Source organism: Bufo bufo, chromosome 7 (genome assembly GCF_905171765.1).
Source record: "Bufo bufo chromosome 7, aBufBuf1.1, whole genome shotgun sequence".
Lineage (NCBI taxonomy): Eukaryota > Metazoa > Chordata > Amphibia > Anura > Bufonidae > Bufo > Bufo bufo.
The window spans coordinates 13621440-13644610 of record NC_053395.1 but is presented as its reverse complement, the minus strand read 5'-3'; the positions used below and the strand labels follow the sequence as shown (position 1 = coordinate 13644610).

The following is a 23171-nucleotide window of genomic DNA, read 5'->3' as shown; positions in this document are numbered from 1 at the left end:
GATCCAAACAAAGGGGACCACCAGAGGACCAGGTAGCAGGTATATTAGACGCTGTTATCAAAACAGCGTCTAATATACCTGTTAGGGGTTAAAAAAATCACATCTCCAGACTGCCAGCGAACGATCGCCGCTGGCAGGCTGGAGATCCACTTTCTTACCTTCCGTTCCTGTGTGCGCGCGTTCACAGGAAATCTCGGCCATCGCGAGAGGACGCGCCGGCGCGTCCACTCGGAATGAATCAACCACCTCCAGGACGCGTCTGTGCGTACAGCGGTCCGGAGGTGGTTAAAGAACCAAATGCAACTAAAATGACATCAATTGTTTTTGTAATACAGTATTAAATGTTTTTTTTGTGATTTCTTCATTGACATAATTATTCAACCCCTTAAAGACTACCACTCTTAAAAACAGAGGTTCATTCAAGTCTTTTCGATCAGGTATTGAAAACACCTGTGGATGTCAAGGAGCAGCAATCCAGCATAATAAGCACCAATTAGGCAGATGTAAAAGGACTGTGATACCCAGCTCCTTCTAGACATTTACTGGTGTGTTTACAAACATGGTGAAGTCAAGAGAATGGTCCAGGAAGACAAGAGAAGAGGTGATTTCTCTTCACAGGAAGGGCAATGGCTATAAGAAGATTGCAAAGATGTTAAACATACCAAGAGACACCATAGGAAGCATCATTCGCAAATTCAAGGCAAAGGGCACTGTTGAAACGCTACCTGGTCGTGGCAGAAAGAAGATGCTGACTTCAAAAGCTGTGCGCTACCTGAAGCGCAAAGTGGAGAAAAGTCCCCGTGGGACTGCTGAGGAACTGAAGAAAGATTTGTCAGATGTGGGTACTGAAGTTTCAGCTCAGACAGTAAGGCGCACACTGCGTAATGAAGGCCTCCATGCCAGAACTCCCAGGCGCACCCCCTTGCTGTCTCCAAAGAATAAGAAGAGTCGACTGCAGTATGCCAAAAGTCATGTGGACAAACCACAAAAGTGTTCTGTGGACTGATGAAACAAAATGAGAACTGTTTGGGCCCATGGATCAACGCTATGTTTGGAGGAGGAAGAACAAGGCCTATGGAGAAAAGAACACCTTGCCTACTGTGAAGCATGGCGGGGGGTCAATCATGCTTTGGGGCTGTTTTGCTTCTACAGGTACAGGGAAGCTTCAGCGTGTGCAAGGTACCATGAATTCTCTTCAGTACCAGGAGATATTGGATGAAAATGTGATGCAGTCCGTCACAAACCTGAGGCTTGGGAGACGTTGGACCTTTCAACAGGACAATGATCCCAAGCATACCTCCAAGTCCACTAGAGCATGGTTGCAGATTAAAGGCTGGAACATTTTGAAGTGGCCATCGCGGTCACCAGACTTAAATCCGATTGAGAACCTCTGGTGGGACTTAAAGAAAGCAGTTGCAGCGCGCAAGCCTAAGAATGTGACTGAACTGGAGGCTTTTGCCCATGAAGAATGGGCGAAGATACCCGTAGACACTTGTGTCAAGCTATGCTTCACGTTTAAAAGCTGTTATAACTGGAAAAGGATGTTGTACTAAGTACTAAGATTGAATGTCACTTGGGGGTTGAATAAAACTGATAATGATGTGAGCACAGAAAAGACATTTGTGGTTATTTCATTATAAATGTTATGTTATATTTGTCTGACTTACAAGTGCGTCTTTGATTTAATTGTAAACAAGATAACTGAAATGATCAAAATCAATGTCAAACTGGCCAAAACACTCAATTTCAGTGGGGGCTGAATAATTTTGAACACAACTGTATGACGTCATCACGGCCATGTGAAATTTCAAACTAGATCTTCAATCAAGATGGTGGCGGCCGACTCTTTGCCATTAAATGGATGAGGTATAATTGTATTTATTTATTTTACACTGTAATATCAATGTCAGACGCCACGATGAGCTAAGAACGCGGCGTCCAAGGGGTACAATGATGGGGATCAGCGCAATCACACTCCCTTTCCTTGCACTCACTACTTACAATGAAATGCGCTTTGTGACAGTAATTAGTAATTAGTAAGTAATTAGTCACAAAGCAAATTTTTTAGTAAAATTCGGACAAGCAGCCAAATCAAATTTTCCAATACTTCACTCATCTCTAGTAAATGTCTTTGTCATCATCTTTTTATTACTTAACAAAATCTGCAAGGCTTTTCTTTACTCTCTGCAAAATACTTTTCATTTTCTCCAAGTATCAGTTTATGCCTTTTATTTTATTTTTTATTTTTTTACAAACCATGGATGAAACAGCTCTCTCCCCCTTTGACAGCGGGAAGTCTCAGCACAACCTAAAACTGCAGATTAAGACTACTTTCACACTAGCGGCAAGGAACTCTGGCAGGCTGTTACGGCGGGCAAACAGCCTCTCGGATCCGTGCTGCCGCTAGTGCACGCGTGCCCCCGGACTACCGCTCCGTCCCCTTTGACTATAATGGGGCGGGGCGGAGTTCCGGGGATAGTTTTATTCCGGCCGCCTCTCGGCATGCGCTGCCGTGTTTCCCGGGACTCCTCCCCTATTATAGTCAATGATGATAGAGCAGTAGTCCGGGGGCACGCGTGCACTAGCGGCAGCACAGATCCGACAGGCTGTTCGCCCGCCAGAACAGCCTGCTGTAGTTCCTTGCCACTCTTGTGAAAGTAGCCTAAGGCTACTTTCACACTAGCGTTATTGGAATCCGGCAGGCAGTTCCGTTGCCTGAACTGCCTGCCGGGACCGGCAAACTGAATACAAACTGATTTTTTTTCCGGATCTATTAGACGGATCCAGTGACATACCGGATCCTTCTCATCCGGTATCATCCGGAATAACGGATCCGGTATTTACATTACATTAATACATCTCAATAGAAATGATCCGGCAAGTGCAGCATTGTTCCGGTATTTTGTCCGGAAAAAAAAATGCAGCAAGCTGCGGTATTTTGTCGGGTCAAATACCGTAAAAGGGACGGAACGGAAGACATCCGGATGCATACTGAACGGATTGCTTTCCATTCAGAATGCATTAGGACAAAACGGATGAGTTTTTTCCGGTATTGAGACCATTTACCGGATTTCAATACCGGAAAAGAATAACGCTACTGTGAAAGTACCCTAACAAATGCATTAGGTCTTGGTTGCTTGGTGAGGATGACTGCCTATGATAAACATACTTTGGCCAGCTTCAGACATCACTGTGATGACAGAGATAATTGTAGTTTGGTGGATTTAAACTAACCAGAAGTTGCATCCCCGATATGTAACACATATGTATAATGATGGATAGATGTTACTGGATTGACGGTTATTGGTAAATGCTTAGTTATCTTTTGGTATCAGTTTCCCACTCAGCACAATCCCAAATTTATCTCTCAGTACACCTGGAATCTCCTCTTCATTGAGTTTTTGAGTGGTCTTCACACTTCCACCTCCTTTGGTGTATTCGGTGCTGATCAGCCTGTGCCCCATGTACGTCAGTCTTCCGTGGGGGAGCTGTAAGGTGCAGAACGATTTGCGGACAAAAAAAGAGCTTGGTTCAGTTTGAAGATATTCACACATATCCCGGAAATCCTCATATGTTCTCTCCTCGAGGGTGAACTTGTATAGACTCCTCCAGTCTTCCTCTTCCTTCCTCTCCATGTACCACTCATCTCCTTCTACTCGTAATCGATACACACCGCTGTCCTGCTCCTCTTCCCTTCCGGCCTCCAACGGAAATGGCTCTATGATCCCTTCACCAAAACCAACATCACAAAGCCATCTCCTTCCCTCAAGTTCCACTATTAACAACATGTGTGAAAGTGGAGGTGTATAAACACCGGTCACTTCATCCCTCACTCTGGCCGATATGATCCGTGGCTGGTACCCCAATTGTTGCAAGACCCAAAAATGAAGACCATTGTTCTCAAAACAAAAGCCTCCACGTTTTCTCAGGACAATCTTCTCATATATCCAGCAAATGTCTAGTTGGATTTTTTCTCCACTGTGGATACTAAGGCTTTCAAAAGGGATAGAGAGCAAGTGGTGGCGATGTAAAGCTCGTAACCCAGAAAGGGATGGTTGCATTGAAGGTGCTCTGAATTCTGGAAGGCCAACCCTCTGGAGATAGGTGTTCAGATCTGGCTTGGAAGAGTAGTCCTACAAGAGAAATATAATTGATTAGTAAAATGTCTTCCATATCCTTCAATGAACCCAAATGTCAAAGGACATTCTAGAAAATGCTGCGCCCCTGACACCTAAAACTCTTTTGATTTGGTGTCCATGAATATATTGCACATAGCTACTTAAAATACCAATAGCTGATAAAGCCGGTCAGCAATGACAGGACATGCTGGTAAGTCTAAAGTATAAGTATGTAATGGATTTTTAGTAACAGGTAACAAATTCTGAATCTTACTTATTGAAGTTGATTTGGGATTGCAATATTTTCATCCTTCGGTATCAGTTTTCCATTCAGAACAATTCCAAATTTATCATTGAGTAAACTTGGGATCTCTTCCTCGGTGAGTTCTTGAGTGGTCTTCACACTTCCACCTCCCTTGGTGTACTGGGTGCTGATCAGACGGCGACCCATGTACGTCAGCCTTGCACGTGGGAGCTAAAGGGAACAGAAGGACTTTCGAACAAATACAGAACTGGGCGAAGTCTGGTGATATTCACACATCCCCTGGAAATCTTCAAATTTCTTCTCCTCGAGGGTGAACTTGAATAGACTCCTCCAGATTTCTTCCTCCTTCCTCTCCATAAACCACTCATCTCCTTCTACCCGTAATCGATACACACCGCTGTCCTGCTCCTCTTCCCATCTGTCCTCTAGTGGAAATGGCTCAACAATCCCTTCACCATAACCAACATCACAAAGCCATCTCCTTCCTTCCAGTTCTACCATCAATATCATATGGTCAAATGGTGGACCATAAATGCCAATGAATATGTTCCTCACGGCTGACAGCAACTGTGTTTTGTAGCCCAGTTGTTGCAGCACCCATAAGAACAGTCCATTGTTCTCATAACAGAAACCACCTCATCTCCTAACAACTATTTTATTATATATCCATGGAATATCCAAGATAATTTTTTCCCCGCTATGTATGCTGAGACTTTCTGTGGGCACAGAGTGTACATGGTGGCGGTGTAATTCACGTAATGCAGAGAGGGAAGGAGGTGCAGTATCTGTCAAACTCACCCTTTGGAGATAGGCCTTCATGTCCATTGCCTGGCAGGTAACCTGTAAGACAATATATTCCAAGATTTATTACAATTCGATGACAATAAATATAATTATGTTAAAGAAAACCTGTCATCGTTAAACGCAGTGCAATCTGCGACACCATGTTATAAAGCAGCAGAAGTTATAGTGATGTATAGGTTTATGGGAAAAGATTCAGTAAAGTATGTCATAAATTTAAACCTCTGCTTTTTCAGAATTTAAGACCACCCCCATACACACAACTATCAGTGACTGACAGCTCTGTAAACACACTTACACAGAGAATGCTGTCAATCACTGATAACATCTCCCTGTGTACAACTATCAGTGACTGACAACTGTCTAGCTCTGTATACACACTTTCACAGAGAATGCTATCAATCACTGATAACACCTCCCTGTATACTACCATCAGTGACTGAGAGGTATCTCTGTATACACACTTACACAGAGAATGCTTTCAATCACTGATAACATCTCCCTGTGTACAACTATCAGTGAATGACAACTAGCTCTGTATACACACTTGCACAGAGAATGCTATCAATCATTGATAACACCTCCTCGTGTACAACTATCAGTGACTGACAACTATCTCTGTATACACAGTTACACAGAAAATACTATCTGTGGCGAAACCAACCTCGCCACTGGGTTTTGAAGGGGCCTGGCTACCAGCCTCTTGCCCCAGGATTATGGGCCCTCTCATCAGCCCATGCAAAACTTAAACCCCATGGCGATTTGACTGTGTTTGTGGCATCTGAGCGCTCAGATCCAAGCCATATTGGAACATGTGGGGTTTTGAGATGTGTGACAGAACCATCTGTCTGTGTAATTGTATTGTATGTTATGTGAGGGTACCCAGTTAGCTCATTTTATTGTATTCATGTTGTCTGAGTGCCATTCACCTAATAATATGCACTCAGACTTGAGCTGTCTGGGAATGTGTTAAATGTCTATGTGTATTGTAAAGGGTGGGACATTGTATGTTTGAGTAAGTGATGTCTGTTCCATTGTCCCCACGTGTGTATTGGCCATTCCCCTTTGTCCTGAGAGATAATTGAATTGCTCCTCGGTGTCTCCAGGGCAGAGAGGAGGAAACCATGATGCATTGTGGGGATGTATTGTGTCTGTCTATCCTGCAGTGCTGCATATCTGTCTTGTGTCATAGTCTTCATTCTGGTCCCCTAGGGGCGTGTCCACCAGATGGGGACCTGCATAAATACAGGCGGGTAGCCCTCAATAAAGTGTTCCTGTTTTACCCTTTCTCATGTTGAGGCTGATGTTTGGGTAACTGATCGACGCTGGGGATTGCTATACGCTGGGAGATTTGCTATACTCCCCTGGCTATAACTACTAGCTCTTTTAAGAGCTGTTCCTGCTCTCTGGTTTTAGGAGAGGTTCACCCACTGGAGCCTGGAGCCTTGTCATAGGTCCAGGGTGGGTAGGAGACGGTGAGACCTCAACCAAGCTTCGGCGGTTCGTGGGGTCTGCAGTGTGTACGGTGTCAAGTGGAGTGCTTGGAGTCCTCAGAAAGCACTAGGAGCATCCATTCAACGGATGTACCCGGTCGGGGTGCTAGGCGTTCCGTTACACTATCAATCACTGAAAACACCTCCCCATGTACAACTATCACTGACTGACAGCTATCTATATATACACACTTAAACAGAGAATTCTATCAATCACTGATAACACCTCCCTGTATACTACTATCAGTGACTGACAGCTATCTCTGTATACATAGTTACACTGAGAATGCTATCAATCACTGATAATACCTCCACCATGTACAGCTATCAGGGACTGACAGCTATCTCTGTATACACACTTACACAGAGAATGCTATCAATCACTGATAACACCTCCCCGTGTACAAATATCAGTGACTGACAACTATCTCTGTATACACACTTACACAGAGAATGCTATTAATCACTGATAACACCTCCCCTGTGTACAGCTATCAGCGACTGACAGCTATATCTGTATGAACACTAACACAGAGAATGCTATCCTCACTGATAACACCTCCCCATGTACTACTATCAGTGACTGACAGGTATCTTTTTTTATATACACTTACACAGAGAATGCTATCAATCACTGATAAACCCCCCCCCCCCATGTACTACTATCAGTGACTTATAGCCATCTCTGTATACACACTTACACAGAGAATGGTATCATCATTGATAACACCTCCCCATGTACAACTAGAAGAATATATCAGCTATAATACTACTACTATGTATAACAATATAACTACTATAATACTGCCTCCTATGTACAAGAATATAACTACTTTAATACTGCTATGTACAAGAATATAATTACTATAATACTGCCTCCTATGTACAAGAATATTACTACTATAACACTTACAAGAATATAACTAGTTTAATACTGCTCCAATGCACAAGAATATAACTACTCTAACACTGCTACTATATAGAAGAATATAACTACTATAATACTGCTCCTATGTACAAGAATATAACTGCTATAATACTGCTCCTATGTACAAGAAAATAAATACTATAATACTGCCTCCTATGTACAAGAATATAACTACTATAATACTGCCTCCTATGTACAGGAATATAACTACTATAATACTGCTCCTATGTACAAGAATATAACTACTATAATACTGCCTCCTATGTACAGGAATATAACTACTATAATGCTGCTCCTATGTACAAGAATATAACGACTATAATACTGCTCGTATGTACAAGAATATAACTACTATAATACTGCTCCTATGTACAAGAATATAACTACTATAATACTGCTCCTATGTACAAGAATATAACTACTATAATACTGCTCCTATGTACAAGAATATAACTACTATAATACTGCTTTATGTACAAGAATATAACTACTATATTAGTGCCCCCAATGTATAAGAATGTAACTAATAAACTACTGCTCTTATGTACAGGAATATAATTACTATAATACTGCTTCCTATGTACAACAATATAACTACTATAATACTGCCTCCTATGTGCAAGAATATAACTACTATAATACTGCCTCCTATGTGCAAGAATATAACTACTATTATACTGCTCCTATGTACAAGAATATAACTACTATAATACTGCTCCTATGTACAAGAATATAACTACTATAATACTGCTCCTATGTACAAGAATATAACTACTATAATACTGCTTTATGTACAAGAATATAACTACTATATTAGTGCCCCCAATGTATAAGAATGTAACTAATAAACTACTGCTCTTATGTACAGGAATATAATTACTATAATACTGCTTCCTATGTACAACAATATAACTACTATAATACTGCCTCCTATGTGCAAGAATATAACTACTATAATACTGCCTCCTATGTGCAAGAATATAATTACTATAATACTGCTCCTATGTACAAGAATATAAAACTACTATAATACTGCTCCTATGTACAAGAATATAACTACTATAATACTGCTTTATGTACAAGAATATAACTACTATAATACTGCTCCTATGTACAAGAATATAACTACAATAATACTGCTCCTATGTACAAGAATATAACTACTATAATACTGCTCCTATATACAAGAATATAACTACTATAATACTGCTCCTATGTACAGTAATATAACTACTATAATACTGCCTCCTATGTGCAAAAATATACTATAATACTGCCTCCTATGTACAAGAATATAGCTACTATAATACTTCTCCTATGTAAAAGAATATAGCTACTATAATACTGCCTCCTAGGTGCAAGAATATACTATAATACTGTCTTCTATGTACAAGAATATAACTGTTATAATACTGCCTCTTATGTACAAGAATATAACTACTATAATACTGCTCCTATGTACAAGAATATAACTACTATAATACTGCCTCTTATGTACAAGAATATAACTACTATAATACTGCTCCTATGTACAAGAATATAACTACTATAATACTGCTCCTATGTACAAGAATATAACTACTATAATACTGCTCATATGTACAAGAATATAACTACTATAATACTGCCCCTATGTACAAGAATATAACTACTATAATACTGCTCCTATGTACAAGAATATAACTACTATAATACTGCTCCTATGTACAAGAATATAACTACTATAATACTGCTCCTATGTACAAGAATATAACTACTATAATACTGCTCCTATGTACAAGAATATAACTACTATAATACTGCCTCCTATGTAAAAGAATATAACTACTATAATACTGCTCCTATGTACAAGAATATAACTACTATAATACTGCTCCTATGTAGAAGAATATTGTTGGAGATGCAAGAACTTACAGCTTAGTCTATTGCCGGATTGACTGCAGTTCACAGTTATAACACTAGATGTCACTGTTACTAATGCTCACTTGTGGTCTCTCTATGCATTTCTATGATGTGTTGTATTTCTTGTACATTGAGGTGAACTCACTGATTTCTTTTTCCTGTCTGTGCCAGTCACCATGTAAGGTGACCTTCTGGTATTGCACGCATGTTCCAATGAAGCCAGTTCCTGTTACTCCACAAGGTCTGATCTGAATTGACTCTGCTGCACCCAGCAATCATACTCTGCAACATGTTATGGGCCCAGTGACCGGATAAAGCCCAGTGACCAGGCGCGGCCCAGGCAGAACAAAGCCCCGAACGGGAGACAGTGTGGCTGATACGGAGATTGACATAAGGAAGCTTTTCAGAGACATCTCCTGTAGACAAGTAAGACTGTTCATATACAGTATAAAGGAGGGAGAATGGCCAGAAACTCTCAGTGGCCAAGCTGAACAATGACTATTATCAGCTATGGAAGTTTTAAGTGGAAATGCTATTATCCCGAGATGACTTGTGGGAGGTCACCACCACAGAGAGGCCACAGGACAATGATTAGGACGGGCCACCATAAGCTTACTAGTGGAGGATGATGCGGGCACAGCGAAAGGCATGTGGGATGTACTGAAAAGACTGCATGAAAGATCCAGTTCAAACAGCAAGTTGTTTCTGCTGCGGAAACTTTACAAAATGAGGCTTAGCAGAGAACAGGACACACAGGAGCAGATAAACGCCATGCTGGACGTGATTGCAAAACTCAGATCAATCGGGGAGAATATAACAGTCACGCCGCCGCCATGTTGTTGTGCAGTTTACCCGATGCATATACCACACTGATCAATGCGCTGGAGACACGGCCTGAGACAGATCTGACACTAGCATTTTTAAAAACCAGGCTCATAGATGAGTATCAGAGAAGAAAGGAATTAGTGCGCGAATCCACAGAAACCGACACCAGAACCGCTCTTGAAGCTACAGACGCAAGGTTACACAGGAAGGAGACCAGGGTGTGTTTTAGATGCCACAAACAGGGACTCATAAAGAAATACTGTACTATATGGAAACAGAGCAAATGAGACAGAGTCCCTCTTATACTAAACAAAAGGTCAAAGCCACAATCTCTGATCCATGGGAAGGAACCTGGAACGCCACATTTAAAGTGACAGGCAACCATAAATGTCAAGGCTGGTGCATCGACTCGGGGGCAACCAGTCACATGACGAATGATAAAAGTTTTTTCACAGAACTTGATCTGAATAACAAGGAAACTATTTTCCTTGCAGATGGAAGTAAAATACATGCAGAAGGATATGGACATGGAACCCTTGTATGCCCTGATGATGCAGGACACAATTTAGCCATACCAGAGAAAGACGTGCTTTATGTTCCTGATCTAGAAGGAGGACTCTGATCTGTGAAGCGTCTAACAGCCAGTGGACTCACTGTAAAATTCCAAGGTGACAAAGGTTCTATCCTGGACGGCAAGCAGACAATAGCAAGTGCCAAGCTGGATGATCACCTGTATCACCTCAACACAGTGAAGTAAAATGTGAGACTCTGTACAGTCGTGGCCAAAAGTTTTGAGAATGACACAAATATTAGTTTTCACAAAGTTTGCTGCTAAACTGCTTTTAGATCTTTGTTTCAGTTGTTTCTGTGATGTAGTGAAATATAATTACACGCACTTCATACGTTTCAAAGGCTTTTATCGACAATTACATGACATTTATGCAAAGAGTCAGTATTTGCAGTGTTGGCCCTTCTTTTTCAGGACCTCTGCAATCCGACTGGACATGCTCTCAATCAACTTCTGGGCCAATTCCTGACTGATACCAACCCATTCTTCCATAATCACTTCTTGGAGTTTGTCAGAATTAGTGGGTTTTTGTTTGTCCACCCGCCTCTTGAGGATTGACCACAAGTTCTCAATGGGATTAAGATCTGGGGAGTTTCCAGGCCATGGACCCAAAATGTCAACGTTTTGGTCCCCGAGCCACTTAGTTATCATTTTTGCCTTATGGCACGGTGCTCCATCGTGCTGGAAAATGCATTGTTCTTCACCAAACTGTTGTTGGATTGTTGGAAGAAGTTGCTGTTGGAGGGTGTTTTGGTGCCATTCTTTATTCATGGCTGTGTTTTTGGGCAAAATTGTGAGTGAGCCCACTCCCTTGGATGAGAAGCAACCCCACACATGAATGGTCTCAGGATGCTTTACTGTTGGCATGACACAGGACTGATGGTAGCGCTCACCTTTTCTTCTTCGGACAAGCCTTTTTCCAGATGCCCCAAACAATCGGAAAGAGGCTTCATCGGAGAATATGACTTTGCCCCAGTCCTCAGCAGTCCATTCACCATACTTTCTGCAGAAGATCAATCTGTTCCTGATGTTCTTTTTGGAGAGAAGTGGCTTCTTTGCTGCCCTTCTTGACACCAGGCCATCTTCCAAAAGTCTTGGCCTCACTGTGCGTTCAGATGCGCTCACACCTGCCTGCTGCCATTCCTGAGCAAGCTCTGCACTGGTGGCACTCCGATCCCGCAGCTGAATCCCCTTTAGGAGACGATCCTGGCGCTTGCTGGACTTTCTTGGACGCCCTGAAGCCTTCTTAACAAGAATTGAACCTCTTTCCTTGAAGTTCTTGATGATCCTATAAATTGTTGATTGAGGTGCAATCTTAGTAGCCAAAATATCCTTGCCTGTGAAGCCATTTTTATGCAATGCAATGATGGCTGCACGCGTTTCTTTGCAGGTCACCATGGTTAACAGTGGAAGAACAATGATTTCAAGCATCACCCTCCTTTTAACATGTCAAGTCTGCCATTTTAACCCAGTCAGCCTGACATAATGATCTCCAGCCTTGTGCTCGTCAACATTCTCACCTGAGTTAACAAGACGATTACTGAAATGATCTCAGCAGGTCCTTTAATGACAGCAATGAAATGCAGTGGAAAGGTTTTTTGGGGATTAAGTTAATTTTCATGGCAAAGAAGGACTATGCAATTCATCTGATCACTCTTCATAACATTCTGGAGTATATGCAAATTGCTATTATAAAAACTTAAGCAGCAACTTTTCCAATTTCCAATATTTATGTAATTCTCAAAACTTTTGGCCACGACTGTACACACAAGCACAATGACTGTATACACATGTGGCACAGGCGTCTAGGTCATAGACACACAGAATGCATACAGAAACTACAAAAGAGGAATCTGACAAAGGATCTAACAGTATCTCCTTGTCCAGTTACTGTTAAGTGTGAACGTTGCATCAAATCCAAAGCTACAAGAGAAACACTTCCCAAAGTCAGTCAGAAGAGAGATTCAAGACCACTTGACCTTGTTCACACTGATGCATGTGGTCCCCTAAACCCACCTACACCTGGAGGCAACAGGTACATACTGACTTTCATAGACGACTATTCACGATACACAGTCACCTACCTAATGCAACAGAAGAGTGAAGTTCTTGACAAATTACAAGACTGTGTAGTAAAGACCAGTAACAAGTTTCAGAGGAAGGACATAAGATACAAGAGTATATCAAAAGACAGTCCCATACACACCAGAGCAAAATGGGGTAGCCGAAAGAAAGAACAGAACTCTGACTGAAATGATCAGATGCATGCTGACAGACTCTGGACTACCACAAAAATACTGGGGTGAGGTGGCAATGACAGCCGCATATTTGCAGAACAGAGAAAACTCCATATGAACTGTGGCACAACGAGAAGCCAAGTGTAAAACACCTAAGAGTTTTTGGATGCAAAGCGTTCATCTACATTCCTGAAGAAAAACGCACCAAACTCCAAAATAGAGCATTTGAAGGTGTCTTTGTTGTGTGTGAAGGTGTTTTTCTTCAGGAATGTAGATGAACGCTTTGCATCCAAAAACTCTTAGGTGTTTTACAGTGACCATCTTAAAGGGAGTCTGTCACCACATTTCAGCATATTAGACCGATGAAATAGGGTTATATGATCCACCCAGAACTTAAAAACGGTACCTTTGTTGTAGAAAACGGACTTTTCTTTTAGCCGAAAATGAACTTATAAGGTTATGTTAATGAGCCCTCTCAAGTGCCCAGGGCGGTCTCTCAATCCTCGGAGCCCCAGGCAGCACCTCCTAAACGGCTCATAACCCCGCCCTCCGTGCACCTCTGCCCGCCCGTTTACTCCCCTCCCCTGTCCTTTTCCATTGCGGCTGTGCGGTCCAAATCGTAGCGGGCGCATGCGCAGTAGGTATCGCGATGCCCTGCCAGGAGCGGGCATCGCATTGCGCATGCGCCCGCTACGATTTGGACCGCACAGCCGCAATGGAAAAGGACAGGGGAGGGGAGTAAACGGGCGGGCAGAGGTGCACGGAGGGCGGGGTTATGAGCCGTTTAGGAGGTGCTGCCTGGGGCTCCGAGGATTGAGAGACCGCCCTGGGCACTTGAGAGGGCTCATTAACATAACCTTATAAGTTCATTTTCGGCTAAAAGAAAAGTCCGTTTTCTACAACAAAGGTACCGTTTTTAAGTTCTGGGTGGATCATATAACCCTATTTCATCGGTCTAATATGCTGAAATGTGGTGACAGACTCCCTTTAAGGGTTACAGAATCCTAAATCCTAAAACAGACACAGTTACCATTAGCAACAGCATAACTTTTGTTGAAGATCTGAGAGACAATGTAATGACAACAGAAGAAGCAAGAACAGAAGAGAAAACTGACACTGACCTCTGTAACTTCTGAACAAACAGTTGAAGTAAGTGCAGACTCTACCAGTACTGAAGAGCAGACACACAACCGAGACGCTCAACGAGAGAAAATAAAGGTACGTCTCTCATACAAGGCAAGCACTGCAACCTGGGAAGACATATCTCAGCTTTCAGAAGGGGAAGCCAGTAAATGGATAAAAGCTGCTGAGGCAGAGATAGAATCCATGCATGACACCAAAACATGGACACTTACAGAACTACCACCTGGAAGGAAAGCCATAGGCTGTAAATGGACTTTTAAAGTGAAGTACAATGCAGATGGCACAATTGAACGATACAAAGCAAGACTTGTAGCCAAGGGATATTCTCAAAAATACGGAAAGGACTATGATGAGACATTTGCGCCAGTAGTCAAACACGCTACAATAAGGACTTTAGTAGCCGTAACAAGGAAAATGCAAGGTAAACATTTTGATGTGACAACTGCGTTTCTACACGGCGAGTTAACAGAAGAAATCTACATGGAACAACCACCAGGGTTCAAAGAAGAACAAAGGCCAGACCTAGTGTGCAAACTTCACAGAAGTATATATATGGTCTAAAGCAAGCAGCCAGAGCGTGGAATATAAAAATACATGAAGTGCTTACACATCAGGGCTTTCAAAGGAGTAAAGCAGGCCCATGCTTATACACAAAGAAATTGGCAAACAGATGGCTCTATATGCTTATTTATGTGGACGATATCCTGATTTGTTTTGAGCAAGAAGGGGATGAAGCAGAAATACTGCAAACCCTAAATCAGCATTTTGAGACCAAAGCTCTTGGCGACATAAAGAATTACCTTGGTATCCAGATTGAGAGAGAGGAAGATGGCAGCTTTCTTCTGAACCAAAGACACAAAATACAAGAAATAACTGAAACATTTGGAATGAAAGATGCCAAACCAGTAAAATCTCCCATGGAAACCAACTACCTGAAGGAGATGAAAAGCTAAGATACCCCGTTCCCAACTAATACTCAGTACATCTGTAAAGAATAAATCAAGGCAACTGGACTTACTGTAGATTTCTTGAAAACGTTTCACTCGTTCTTCCGACGAGCTTTCTCCATTCTGAGTGACTGTACAAGAATTCTCAGTACAGGAAAGCAATAGGGAAATTGCTGTACCTTACCACTGCTACAAGGCCCGACATTGCAGCAACTATTGGAATTTTATGCAGAAAGGTTTCAATGCCAAGTCAGATGGACTGGAATGCTGTAAAGCGAATCATACGCTACCTTAAAGGGACTTTGCACTACAAGATAAAGTTACCAGCGAGTGATGAAAGCACCCTAACAGGTTATGTAGATGTTGACTGGGTTGGAGACACCAGCGACAGAAAATCTACCATTGGCTACTTATTTCTTCTGTCAGGAGGTGCTATCAGTTGGAGTAGCAGAAAGCATCTCTCTGTTACACTATCTTCTACTGAATCAGAGTACGTTGCAGCAGCGCAGGCAAGCCAGGAAGTTATATGGCTGAGACAACTGTTAACAGACTTGGGTCAACCACGGTTGGAACGAACAAAAATCTTTGAGGACAATCAAGGATGCCTTCCACTTGGAAAGAGTTAACTCGAGAACCAAGCACATTGATTTGAAGTTCCACTTTCTTAGGGATCTTCAAGAACAGGGACTTCTTGAGTTACTTTATTGCCCGAATGAGGATATGACAGCAGACATCCTTACAAAGACCCTGACCGCTGAAAGACACTCAAGGCTTACAAAGAAGAGAGGTTTAACAGACTAAGCCTTAGCTATTGAGAAGGGGTGTTGGAGATACAACAACTTACAGCTTAGTTTATTGCTGGATTGACTGCAGTTCACAGTTATAACACTGTTACTAATGCTCACTTGTGGCCTCTCTATGAATTTCTATGATGTGTTGTATTTCCTGTACATTGAGGTGAACTCACTGATTTCTTTTTCCTGTCTGTGCCAGTTACCATGTAAGGTGACCTTCTGGTATTGCACGCATGTTACAATGAAGCCAGTTCCTGTTACTCCACAACATCTGATCTGAATTGACTCCGCTGAACCCAGCAATCCTACTCTGCAACAAATATAACTACTGTACTACTGCTCCTATTTACTGGCATATAAATAGTATAATACTGTTACTATGTACAAGAATATAACTACTATAATACTGCTACTATGTACAAGAATATAACTACTATAATACTGCCCCTATTTACAAGAATATAACTACTATAATACTGCCTCCTATGTAGAAAAATGTAACTACTATAATACTGTCTCCTATGTACTAGAATATAACTACTATAATACTGCCTCCTATGTACAAGAATATAACTATTATAATACTGCTCCTGTGTACAAGAATATAACTACTATAATACTGCCTCCTATGTACAAGAATATAACTACTATAATACTGCTTCCTATGTACAAGAATATAACTACTATAATACTGCATCTATGTACAAGAATATAACTACTATAATACTGCCTCCTATGTACAAGAATATAACTACTATAATACTGCTCCTATGTACAAGAATATAACTACTATAATACTGCTCCTATGTACAAGAATATAACTACTATAATACTGCCTCCTATGGACAAGAATATAACTACTATAATACTGCTCCTATGTACAAGAATATAACTACTATAATACTGCTCCTATGTACAAGAATATAACTGCTATAATACTGCCCCTATGGACAAGAATATAACTACTATAATACTGCCTCCTATGTACAAGAATATAACTACTATAATATAACTACTATAATACTGCCTCCTATGTACTAGAATATAACTACTATAATACTGCATCCTCTGTACTAGAATATAACTACTATAATATAACTACTATAATACTGCCTCCTATGTACTAGAATATAACTACTATAATATAACTACTATAATACTGCCTCCTATGTACTAGAATATAACTACTATAATATAACTACTATAATACTGCCTCCTATGTACTAGAATATAACTACTATAATATAACTACTATAATACTGCCTCCTATGTACAAGAATATAACTACTATAATACTGTTCCTATTTACAAGAATATAACTACTATAATACTGCTCCTATGTACAAGAATATAACTACTATAATACTGCTCCTATGTACAAGAATATAACTACTATAATACTGCTCCTATGTACAAGAATATAACTACTATAATACTGCTCCTATGTACAAGAATATAACTACTATAATACTGCTCCTATGTACAAGAATATAACTACTATAATACTGCTCCTATGTACAAGAATATAACTAATATAATACTGCCTCCTATGTACAAGAATATAACTACTATAATACTGCCTCCTATGTACAAGAATATACTGTAACTACTATAATACTGATCCTATGTACAAGAATATAACTACTATAATACTGCTCCTATGTACAAGAATATACTACTATAATACTGCTCCTATGTACAAGAATATAACTACTATAATACTGCCTCCTATGTACAAGAATATATCTACTATAATACTGCCTCCTGTGTACAAGAATATAACTACTATAATACTGCCTCCTATGTACAAGAAGATACAGTCAGGTCCATAAATATTGGGACATCGACACAATTCTAACATTTTTGGCTCTATACACCACCACAATGGATTTGAAATGAAACAAACAAGATGTGCTTTACCTGCAGACTGTCAGCTTTAATTTGAGGGTATTTACATCCAAATCAGGTGAACGGTGCAGGAATTACAGCAGTTTGCATATGTGCCTCCCACTTGTTAAGGAACCAAAAGTAATGGGACAGAATAATAATCATAAATCAAACTTTCACTTTTTAATACTTGGTTGCAAATCCTTTGCAGTCAATTACAGCCTGAAGTCTGGAACGCATAGACATCATCAGACGCTGGGTTTCATCCCTAGTGATGCTCTGCCAGGCCTCTACTGCAACTGTCTTCAGTTCCTGCTTGTTCTTGGGGCATTTTCCCTTCAGTTTTGTCTTCAGCAAGTGAAATGCAGCTCAATCGGATTCAGGTCCGGTGATTGACTTGGCCATTGCATAACATTCCCCTTCTTTCCTTTAAAAAACTCTTTGGTTGCTTCTGCAGTATGCTTTGGGTCATTGTCCATCTGCACTGTGAAGCGCCGTCCAATGAGTTCTGAAGCATTTGGCTGAATATGAGCAGATAATATTGCCCGAAACACTTCAGAATTCATCCTGCTGCTTTTGTCAGCAGTCACATCATCAATAAATACAAGAGAAGCAGTTCCATTGGCAGCCATACATGCCCACGCCATGACACTACCACCACCATGCTTCACTGATGAGGTGGTATGCTTAGGATCATGAGCAGTTCCCTTCCTTCTCCATGCTCTTCTCTTCCCATCACTCTGGGACAAGTTGATCTTGGTCTCATCTGTCCATAGGATGTTGTTCCAGAACTGTGAAGTTTTTTTTTAGATGTCAGTTGGCTAACTCTAATCTGGCCTTCCTGTTTTTGAGGCTCACCAATGGTTTACATCTTGTGGTGAACCCTCTGTATTCACTCTGGTGAAGTCTTCTCTTGATTGTTGACTTTGACACACATACACCTACCTTCTGGAGAGTGTTCTTGATCTGGCCAACTGTTGTGAAGGGTGTTTTCTTCACCAGGGAAAGAATTCTTCGGTCATCCACCACAGTTGTTTTCCGTGGTCTTCCGGGTCTTTTGGTGTTGCTGAGCTCACCGGTGCGTTACTTCTTTTTAAGAATGTTCCAAACAGTTGTTTTGGCCAGGCCTAATGTTTTTGCTATCTCTCTGATGGGTTTGTTGTGTTTTTTCAGCCTAATGATGGCTTGCTTCACTGATAGTGACAGCTCTTTGGATCTCATCTTGAGAGTTGACAGCAACAGATTCCAAATGCAAATAGCAGACTGGAAATGACCTCTGGACCTTTTATCTGCTCATTGTAATTGGGATAATGAGGGAGTAACACACACCTGCCCATGGAACAGCTGAGAAGCCAATTGTCCCATTACTTTTGGTCCCTTAACAAGTAGGAGGCACATATGCAAACTGTTGTAATTCCTGCACCGTTCACCTGATTTGGATGTAAATACCCTCAAATTAAAGCTGACAGTCTGCAGGTAAAGCACATCTTGTTTGTTTCATTTAAAATCCATTGTGGTAGTGTATACAGCCAAAAATGTTAGAATTGTGTCGATGTCCCAATATTTATGGACCTGACTGTAACTACTATAATATTGTCTCCTATGTACAAGAATATAACTACTATAATACTGCTCCTATGTACAATAATATAACTACTATAATACTGCTCCTATGTACAAGAATATAACTACTATAATACTGCCCCCTATGTACTAGAATATAACTACTATAATACTGCCTCCTATGTACAAGAATATAACTACTATAATACTGCTCCTATGTACAAGAATATAACTACTATAATACTGCCTCCTATATACAAGAATATAACTACTATAATACTGCTCCTATGTACAAGAATATAACTACTATAATACTGCTCCTATGTACAAGAATATTACTATAATACTGCTCCTATGTACAAGAATATAACTACTATAATACTGCTCCTATGTACAAGAATATAACTACTATAATACTGCCTCCTATGTACAAGAATATAACTACTATAATACTGCTCCTATGTACAAGAATATAACTATTATAATACTACCTCCTATGTACAAGAATATAACTACTATAATACTGCTCCTATGTACAAGAATATAACTACTATAATACTGCTCCTATGTACAAGAATATAACTACTATAATACTGCTCCTATGTACAAGAATATAACTACTATAATACTGCCCCTATGTACAAGAATATAACTACTATAATACTGCTCCTATGTACAAGAATATAACTACTATAATACTGCTCCTATGTACAAGGATATAACTACTATAATACTGCTCCTATGTACAAGAATATAACTACTATAATACTGCTCCTATGTACAAGAATATAACTACTATAATACTGCCTCCTATGTACAGGAATATAACTACTATAATACTGCTCCTATGTACAAGAATATAACTACTATAATACTGCTCCTATATACAAGAATATAACTACTATAATACTGCTCCTATGTACAAGAATATAACTACTATAATACTGCTCCTATGTATAAGAATATAACTACTATAATACTGCTCCTATGTACAAGAATATAACTACTATAATACTGCTCCTATGTATAAGAATATAACTACTATAATACTGCTCCTATGTACAAGAATATAACTACTATAATACTGCTCCTATGTACAAGAATATAACTACTATAATACTGCCTCCTATGTACAAGAATATAACTACTATAATACTGCTCCTATGTACAAGAATATAACTACTATAATACTGCTCCTATGTATAAGAATATAACTACTATAATACTGCTCCTATGTACAAGAATATAACTACTATAATACTGCTCCTATGTACAAGAATATAACTACTATAATACTGCTCCTATGTACAAGAATATAACTACTATAATACTGCCTCCTATGTACAGGAATATAACTACTATAATACTGCTCCTATGTACAAGAATATAACTACTATAATACTGCTGCTATGTACAAGAATATAACTACTATAATACTGCCTCCTATGTACAAGAATATAACTACTATAATACTACCTCCTATGTACAGGAATATAACTACTATAATACTGCTCCTATGTACAAGAATATAACTACTATAATACTGCTGCTATGTACAAGAATATAACTACTATAATACTGCCTCCTATGTACAAGAATATAACTACTATAATACTGCTCCTATGTACAAGAATATAACTACTATAATACTGCCCCCTATGTGTAAGAATATAACTACTATAATACTGTTCCTATGTACAAGAATATAACTACTATAATACTGCCTCCTATGTACAAGAATATAACTACTATAATACTGCTCCTATGTACAAGAATATAACTACTATAATACTGCTCCTATGTACAAGAATATAATTACTATACTACTGCTCCTATGTACAAGAATATAACTACTATAATACTGCCTCCTATGTACAAGAACATAACTACTATAATACTGCCTCCTATGTACAAGAATAATATCACTATAATACTACTTTAATATCTTCTTTGTATTACACTCACCTAAAGAATTATTAGGAACACCTGTTCTATTTCTCATTAATGCAATTATCTAGTCAACCAATCACATGGCAGTTGCTTCGATGCATTTAGGGGGGTGCTCCTGGTCAAGACAATCTCCTGAACTCCAAACTGAATGTCAGAATGGGAAAGAAAGGTGATTTAAGCAATTTTGAGCGTGGCATGGTTGTTGGTGCCAGACGGGCCGGTCTGAGTATTTCACAATCTGCTCAGTTACTGGGATTTTCACGCACAACCATTTCTAGGGTTTACAAAGAATGGTGTGAAAAGGGAAAAACATCCAGTATGCGGCCGTCCTGTGGGCAAAAATGCCTTGTGGATGCTAGAGGTCAGAGGAGAATGGGCCGACTGATTCAAGCTGATAGAAGAGCAACGTTGAATGAAATAACCACTCGTTACAACCGAGGTCTGCAGCAAAGCATTTGTGAAGCCACAACACGCACAACCTTGAGGCGGATGGGCTACAACAGCAGAAGACCTCACCGGGTACCACTCATCTCCACTACAAATAGGAAAAAGAGGCTACAATTTGCACGAGCTCACCAAAATTGGACTATTGAAGACTCGAAAAATGTTGCCTGGTCTGATGAGTCTCGATTTCTGTTGAGACATTCAAATGGTAGAGTCCGAATTTGGGGTAAACAGAATGAGAACATGTATCCATCCTCTGATGGCTACTTCCAGCAGGATAATGCACCATGTCACAAAGCTCCAATCATTTCACATTGGTTTCTTGAACATGACAATGAGTTCACTGGACTAAAATGGCCCCACAGTCACCAGATCTCAACCCAATAGAGCATCTTTGGGATGTGGTGGAACGGGAGCTTCGTGCCCTGGATGTGCATCCCTCAAATCTCCATCAACTGCAAGATGCTATCCTATCAATATGGGCCAACATTTCTAAAGAATGCTATCAGCACCTTGTGGAATCAATGCCACGTAGAATTAAGGCAGTTCTGAAGGCAATAGGGGGTCCAACACCGTATTAGTATGGTGTTCCTAATAATTCTTTAGGTGAGTGTATATTTCACCCTTGAGTTGCTGACATTTATGATCTGTTCTGTGATGTGCGGTGTGTGGCTCAGCTCTGCTGCATTCAGTCTTACATGTACTATACGGCATAGCAGAGTTAATATAGTTGATCTAGGCTGTAGGCGATACACACGGAATGGTCTCCCTGTGTTTCAGATCACCTACCTTTAAACTTCTTTAGGACTTGAGAGTGCGGAGTGCTCGTGTGACATGGTGTGAGTTGCAGAAAACTCCCTCGGGCTAGCTGACGTCACGGAGGGTGGACACTGTCAACCTATGTCTATTAAAGGGGAAGTGCACATAAATACGATATTGTGAAAGATCATCGTTTCTGGTAGGGGAATCATCACTTGTGAAATCTATAATCTCACGTCACCACTGAAATGGGGGAAGGGGGGGACACTGATGTATCTGTCATGGTTATTAAGAACACTGATGTTTCTGGCTCTCTTATTGCGGTAGTGATGTGGCTGGTTATGTGGGAGGTTTATGTCTTTCTGTAGGGATTAGGGACAATCCAATCGTCACCTGCCCATGGAAGGGACGGCTCTGTCTACTGTATTTTCATCATTTACCCTCATTGTGTTCAAGGACAGGAGGGATCAACTACACCACAAGACTGCCCTGGAAAAATGTGATCCCCTACCCCCCATGTTCTACCTGGGTGATATACGTAACACAC

General features: G+C 40.3%; 1 protein-coding gene across 2 annotated transcripts; it reads right to left on the bottom strand.

The window, feature by feature from the left end:
- Positions 1 to 2866: 2866 nt before the first annotated feature.
- Positions 2867 to 22700, bottom strand: LOC121008583 (arylamine N-acetyltransferase, pineal gland isozyme NAT-10-like). Of its 2 annotated transcripts, XM_040441217.1 has the most exons (3): positions 22655 to 22700; positions 5182 to 5223; positions 2867 to 4133 (listed from the first exon to the last, which is right to left on the bottom strand). In XM_040441217.1, the coding sequence occupies exons 2-3, from the start codon at positions 5206 to 5208 to the stop codon at positions 3315 to 3317; spliced, it is 846 nt and encodes a 281-aa protein (XP_040297151.1). In that variant the 5' UTR covers positions 5209 to 5223; positions 22655 to 22700; the 3' UTR covers positions 2867 to 3314. The 2 variants fall into 2 exon arrangements, with proteins under 2 accessions (XP_040297151.1, XP_040297152.1); XM_040441218.1 differs by lacking the exons at positions 5182 to 5223; positions 22655 to 22700 and adding an exon at positions 4393 to 4492.
- Between the last annotated feature and the right edge of the window lie 471 nt (positions 22701 to 23171).